The sequence below is a fragment of the Vigna umbellata genome, chromosome 8, assembly GCF_029865625.1.
Source record: "Vigna umbellata cultivar VRB3 chromosome 8, Vumbellata_1.0, whole genome shotgun sequence".
Lineage (NCBI taxonomy): Eukaryota > Viridiplantae > Streptophyta > Magnoliopsida > Fabales > Fabaceae > Vigna > Vigna umbellata.
In genome coordinates this window covers 32,776,048-32,783,275 of record NC_142172.1, presented here as the reverse complement: position 1 = coordinate 32,783,275, position 7,228 = coordinate 32,776,048, and the positions used below count along the sequence as shown (strand labels likewise).

The following is a 7,228-nucleotide window of genomic DNA, read 5'->3' as shown; positions in this document are numbered from 1 at the left end:
AAGAAAAGTATTTTTATTTTAATTTAAAATAACGATTAAAATTGAAAAAAAAATGTAAACGGAAAGAAAAATATATAGAATAAATTTTAATAATTCTTTTAATCTTATCATAGCACTGTGCAGTTATTCAATTTTTAATTAAAGTTATTAAAAGATATAAAAGTATATTTGTTTTTTCATTTAATATTGATTCTACACATTACTTGTAAAAAAAAATTATTTACCTTTATATTTTAAAATAAATGAAAAGGTAACTATTATACCTTTAAAAGATGTAAATAATTTGAAAATTATAAATAGAAGAAAAATAATATTAATAATTAAAAAAGTAAAACAAAGATATAGAAAATACAAAGCAAAACAGCGCCTTTTGTCTAAGCAAGAGGCAAAGCGCGCGCTCCCACCCAACCCAACCCTCTCTTAAACCTGGGAGCATAGCAGAAGCATGGAGAGCTAAATTGAATTGAAAGACGAAAAAAGCGCGGGAACCGAAATGGGAAGCTGTAGCAGGAAGAAAAATCAAGATCTGGAGTTAGAGAAAGCTCGCTTAATCAGTTTAGCACTCGAATTCGGTTTCGACGAATCCTCCGCCAACAAATGCCTCCACCGTCTCATCGATCTCTACGGTACATACGCCACCTACACTTCAATTCGATTTCCTTTCAAATCCCCTGCAATGCAATTCAGTGCAACGCAACGCTGTTAACTGAACTTGCTTTCTTTTTTTATGTCCAGGAGAAGACGGTCGCGATTTCATCACCGTCGAGCACTGCGGCGACGATTTTATCGCGACTCTAGCGGAGTCTATGCAGGCTACTGAAGATTGGGATGACCTTCAGGAAATGGAATCACAAGCGTGCGGAACCTTGACGCACTTGCTTGACAAAACCGTTGCTCCGGATGCCGATGCGGATAACGACGACGCTTCGAGAAACTACATTAATGTTGTTGACGACTCGCCTCAACCGAAGAAACGCAAATGCCGCGGTAATGTAGTGGAGTTGGATTCGAGTGACGATGAGGATATTCACTGTAGTGTTCCGAGGGGAAAATCTGTGGTAACACAATAATTTTATTTTATCTTTAGTTTTTTTGCTCGAGTATTTTCAAATTGCAGAATCTGTAAAATCCCTGCAATTATTTTCTTAATCCTACCGGTGATATCAATTTTATTTACTAATTATTTATTAATTGTAAGAGCCTTTCAAAATAAAAGAAAAAATAATACACATCGTGAGCTTCGACGCATAGTTAAACAGAAAGCTGAATATGTGCGATTTGGATATGGACAGGCATAACAGTGGATTAAACAAATATAGTGGACACGGAATGAAGACCGACGCATAAGAAATTTAAAAAAAAAAAAAAACTGGAAGAGGGATGACAAGTGAGCTTTTCTGAAACTGTATCACAGTGATGTGTAGACGTGATACTGATTAATTCAAATCTTTACGAACAAGATTAAAGCTATTCCATGCTTTTATGAGTGAGGAAAATGCATTGACATGGACAGAAACTTATGATTGATCTGCATATGTACTCTAATGCTTAAATGTTTTTCTTCTTTAAAAGGCAAAACCTAGCACAAAGATTGTCAAACAATCTGGGATGAAATGGAATTAGGTGAACAGGAACTGATGTAACTCAAACCCAATATAGCACTAATAAAAAGTTGCTAGGAGAGTTTCTTTGATGGTCGGGACATTGAACTGTTCCCAAAACATGTAAATTTTTCACCTACCCTTCTTGCATAGTTGGTCTACTAAAAGTATAACATGGTTCTAAATTAGTTGATCATTTGGATGGCAATAATATTTGGTAAAAGTTCGTACTATTCTTAGTTCTATTATATTTTCTTTTTTGTTAGCTACATTTTCTGGTATATAAGACTGATGCCATGTTGAGATTATACCGAAATAAATAATATTTGTTGTAGGATTACAGAAGTGGCATCACTCAAGGCTCGGTTTCATCAACTTCCAGCAAAATGCAATCCTCCCTTGCATCAAGGGATAAAAGTGGTACTCTCACTTATGAAGAATTGCAAGCTCTAGATGATATTGAATTGGCCAATGTTGTTATCTTTGGTAATAGTACATTTCGACCATTGCAGCATCAAGCATGTAAAGTAGCTTTGGCAAAGCAAGATTCCTTTATTCTTATGCCTACTGGGGGTGGTAAATCTCTTTGCTATCAGGTCAGTTATTTCTTGTACCTCCCTTTCTCTAAGTTCATATTTGGCCATATTCTTCAAATCACTTAATATGGATGATGGTTAATATTCTGAAGAACTATTTGCTCAAAAGTGCTAAAGATCTAGAATGTGTCAAATAATTGTGTATCTTGACCGTCCCTCTTTTATTCATTATGAAAAGGGGTTTTCCAAACTACAATTTCTACCCAGAGACTCGGTAAATACTATTATCTGTCACCGTACAGTTTATGTGCTGCTGACATTTTTTCTGTATTTTGTACTTACAGCTTCCAGCAACTCTTCAACCAGGTGTCACCGTAGTTGTATCTCCATTACTCTCACTCATTCAGGATCAGATAATAACACTGAACCTCAAGTTTGGAATACCTTCTACTTTCTTAAATTCTCAACAAACTGCTTCCCAGGCCAGAGCTGTGCTCCAAGAGCTAAGGTGAAGTTCACTTCTTTGTCTATCCTTATCTCTCTGATAATTTACCCATGAGAATAGTATATTATACACTATTGTAGTATACTTCCTTTCTAAAAAATCTTGCATGTTACTGCTATTTTAATGTTTAAAATTTTCTTACATTGGTCTTCTTGTATCCAGAAAAGACAAACCATCATGCAAACTTTTATATGTAACACCCGAGAGAATTGCTGGCAACCAATCGTTTCAGGAGATCCTGAAATGCATGCATCGGAAGGTAAAGTTTTCTTGATTTAAGTACATTTTTTTAGACCCTTGTGGCAGAGCAGTAGATTTTGACGTTTATTTCATTGGTGTTTCCTCTTGAATTCCCAGGGACAACTAGCAGGTTTTGTTGTTGATGAGGCACACTGTGTTAGGTACGCCTTGTTCTTTTTTGTGTACAATCCCAATAATTGTTTTTCATCAATAACTACTATTTTAGTTTCTATCTTAAAACCATCAAATGAAATTGTCCAGTAGATATATAGTTGACCCCAATAAATGAGTCAGATGATATGTGATTTTCCAACACCCTCCTTTCACATGTTAGCCAATTGTATGGAACTTTAGATGGACTATAGACTTTAATACCATGTAAGATTTTATCTCAAAAACATTTGGTTTTATAATATAGAATCTATCACAATTGTATGGAACTTTGAGACATAACATTACCATTGATCACACATGCTTGAAGTAGTACTGCGCTATATGAGCTCATATATGACATAATGATCGAACAATATGAACAAGCCCCAAAATTTAACTATTAATGAAGTATCATTATTCAGGAAATGTCTTTTTAAGTTAAACTATCTTGGAGCCAATTAAGAAGACAAATTGAATGAAAAATGAACACATTGATTCTGGTAGGCAATAACACTTCGAAATAGTGAGATCACAAAATGTGTCGGTGAAAATGATATGGAGAGAGTGAATTGAAGAACTCAACTTTTAAAATCTTTTAATCAACCCTTTTGAAAAATTCTTAAAATTATTCTCTCCTTTTTAATGTTAAGATCGTTCAATCTATTTGCGTGGGTCTAATGCAAATTTCTAATGTGTAATGAGTATCTTTGTACAATGACTTGCTCACATGGAGTAGAATGATTGAAATGATGCAATCTGTATGTTCACCATGCAGCCAATATCACAACAACAATGTGAATTTTATTCAATAATATCAAGATCCAGTGGTAATTCACAATTCAATCAATAAAAAAGTCAAGACCCACACAATAAAATCTCGCAATTAAATGCAAGAATTGTAAAAGATAGGGTTTACGAGAGAGATAACTCGAGATTCGATACATCCTCTACAAATGAGAGGTGCATTCTGTCCCCAATTAAAAAATTTTGATTTTCCACTATTTGTCACCTTTTGTACAATCACTGATCAAGAGATGACTAGATGAACTTTATCCTTCCCCAATTCTTAAACCTCCAAAGGATGTATCACGCTTGGGATGCTTAAGAATCAAGCCTAAGCTAAAAAAATCCATATAACATGGTAAAAAATCTAATAGCACAAACTCTAGTACTTCAAGAGCATTCCATTCTCCAAAAATCACTGAGACCCTTTGAATTCCAGTTTGGAAGAGTTGGCGCTGCGGGTCATGATTAACACAAATGGCCAGGTTGTATGGAATCTATAATGGTGGGAAGTTTATACCTGAAAGTAGTTGGGAAACGGTTATATATGTTTAAGCTAAGAAAACTATAAACATAGTAAACATTTTTTGCGATATCTTTTAAGGTTTTAATTATAACTCGTAGCTTTCAAGTAAAGATGAGCAAAATGGGTCAAACTCTAGCTTTGGTGTGCAAGCAGAACTTAAAACTGCTAGCGTAGCAAGTTATCCTACAACAGGGGATGGACTTGTTAAAGCTATGTATTTTTTCTGTTATAAGAGATATCAAATTATCCACCATTCAGTCACTACGATCAAATTGAACATCATGCTTTTCAGCCAATGGGGACATGATTTCCGGCCTGATTATCGGGGATTGGGATCCCTAAAGCAAAAGTTTCCAGATGTACCCGTCATGGCATTGACTGCCACTGCAACCCATGCAGTTCGTGAGGTAATCAGAGTATCAAGTCACTATGAGCATTTCTATTGAGTTTTTTCGCCCCTTTTTCACCTTTAAATAATTTTTATTTTTCAGGACATATTAAATGCTCTAAGAATTCCCCATGCACTCGTTCTTGAAAGAAGTTTTGACAGACCAAATTTGAAGTATGAAGTAATTGGCAAGACAAAGGAACCACTAAAGAAGCTCGGACAGCTACTAATTGATCGCTTCAGGAATCAGTGTGGAATTGTTTACTGCCTTTCAAAAAGTGAATGTGTTGAGGTTTCTAAATTTTTAAATGAGAAATGCAAGATCAAAACAGTGTATTACCATGCTGGCTTAGCTGCCCGGCAGAGAATAGCTGTTCAAAAGAAATGGCATGACGGGGAGGTCCATATTGTGTGTGCAACTATTGCTTTTGGAATGGGGATAGACAAACCTGATGTTGTAAGTTGAGCTACATTTTAAAATTATGATTATGCTGTGATAATTCAAAATTCTATGATCAACTTTGTTTAGGAATACTACACCTTTAAAAAATATAGTGCGCCCTTCCCTGTAGATAATTCCGTGTCTTATAGGCGATATATAAATGAAATGACCTATCAATGATTTGCTACTTATCACCAGTCGGATGACTAAAATGACTGGGACCAATCATTTTGAAAATCCACAGCATTACCAAAATCTCCGTACTTTTGAAGTTTTTTTCAAGGCCTTTTTTATTGATTGAGTTAACTAATAAAAGTAATACTCCTACAATTATTCAGATTCCTAGTGATCATCAGATAATTTTATCCATACTGTCCAAGTGCAAGTTGAGAGTATACACCCAAAATCTATTAGATTCATTTACGACCAGCCTTATAAACTTAAATGTAACATATTTACGTTAGTGTAGCATATGAATGCTTGGCTAGGGCAAATATATCCACTTGAAAATATAGGGATTAGTTCTAACTGAAAGATTACCTTACTGGTATGTTAGATTTAAAGATTTTGTTACTCAAATTTTCATTTGTCATGCTTTCAGCGCTTCGTCGTCCACAATACAATGTCAAAATCTATTGAAAGCTATTATCAAGAATCTGGAAGGGCTGGAAGAGATAATCTTCCTTCAGTTTGCATTGTTCTTTACCAAAAGAAGGATTTTAGTAGAGTTGTATGCATGATAAGAAATGGTCAGGGATATAAAAAGGAAAGTTTTAAGACAGCAATGGTTCAAGCCAAAAAGATGCAAGCGTACTGTGAAATAGAGGTAATCAAGCTCCTTTGCATGTCAACCTCTTTTTTCTTTTACTTTTCACTTTCACATCTCTTGTCTGTTTTTGAAAATGTGGTTTAAAAAAGTAAAGTATGAGTTTTGGACATAAATTTTTCATATAAAAATCATCCATATATTGCTCACCGTGTTTTTAAGGGTATAGCAAACTGGCCTGTAGTGCAGAAAGACGTTTTTTCTTAAGACTTTTATGTTTTGTGTTTGTTTGGATGGTTAGGTTGAATGCCGGAGACAAACTTTACTCAAACACTTCGGGGAATCTTTTGATAGAAAATCTTGCAAGTATGGATCTAGCCCCTGTGATAACTGTATCAAGACTGTATTATGAATTGCTGCACCATCAATGTCAAGTCTGGTACGCTCTAACAAACTCTGTGGACTATCTGGAGCAGTACCTATAGCATTTTTGCCCTTCAGAAATTTTTTCTTTGAGCTTACCTCCGGAAAAGTCGAAATATCTTTCTTGGTCATTATTTTTCAGATCTATAGAAGAAAGATGTCGACCCAAGATGTACCAAACTTTTGAAGGAAAAAAATTGATTAACTAGATTTGCACATAAAATTATAATTATGCTAAACTGGAAATGGCGTTCTATAGAACCTATTTCGGTCATAATATTATTGGTCTAGAAGTAGTATTGGTTCCTTTAAGTACAAGAACTGGATACAGTTTTACCCAGTTGGTCCTCCTCTCCATACTGATGCTTCAAATTAAATATTTTCTCAGGTAATAGGATGCTTTTGGGAACCGTTATGCTAATGGACTGATGGAGTTATACATTTTTATAATTTTGATATCTGATTTTCATTGATTAAACGCCGATAAATAATGATAATTCTCAACAATACTGTTTGTTCATATCAATTGCATTTAACTTCTGATCTCAAGAACCCACCTTACAATCTTCTGGGCCCAGTTATGATGTTGATTGATAACTTGGAGACATCGAGTACATATTGAAGTCCCTTTCACTTTCTCGAATAAGTCCATGCATTCAATTTTAACTGCACCAATGATATAGAAGTTCATTGAGCAAAATGGATTTTATCGTGATGCACCATAAAAAGTAAATTAAGTCCTCGTATAAATGACTCTGCAAAGTCATACAAACAATGTCATAAATCATAACCAATGCATAACAAATTTATGTAATAGCATAAATAATGTGAGAAACCCTAATCCATCTTGTGATAGTGTGTAAAC

At 34.7% G+C, this 7,228-nt stretch overlaps 1 protein-coding gene across 2 annotated transcripts; it reads left to right on the top strand.

Annotated features, from left to right (window-relative positions):
• The first annotated feature begins 409 nt into the window (after positions 1-409).
• RECQI1 (RECQ helicase l1) lies at positions 410-6,985 on the top strand. 2 transcript variants are annotated; one of them, XM_088095999.1, is made up of 11 exons: positions 410-626; positions 736-1,058; positions 1,937-2,197; positions 2,482-2,645; positions 2,805-2,901; positions 3,000-3,043; positions 4,637-4,751; positions 4,836-5,189; positions 5,776-6,000; positions 6,242-6,379; positions 6,752-6,985. In XM_088095999.1, the coding sequence occupies exons 1-10, from the start codon at positions 494-496 to the stop codon at positions 6,350-6,352; spliced, it is 1,827 nt and encodes a 608-aa protein (XP_087952125.1). In that variant the 5' UTR covers positions 410-493; the 3' UTR covers positions 6,353-6,379; positions 6,752-6,985. The 2 variants fall into 2 exon arrangements, with proteins under 2 accessions (XP_087952125.1, XP_047155589.2); XM_047299633.2 differs by lacking the exon at positions 6,752-6,985 and having other exon boundaries at positions 6,242-6,745.
• Positions 6,986-7,228: the final 243 nt, after the last annotated feature.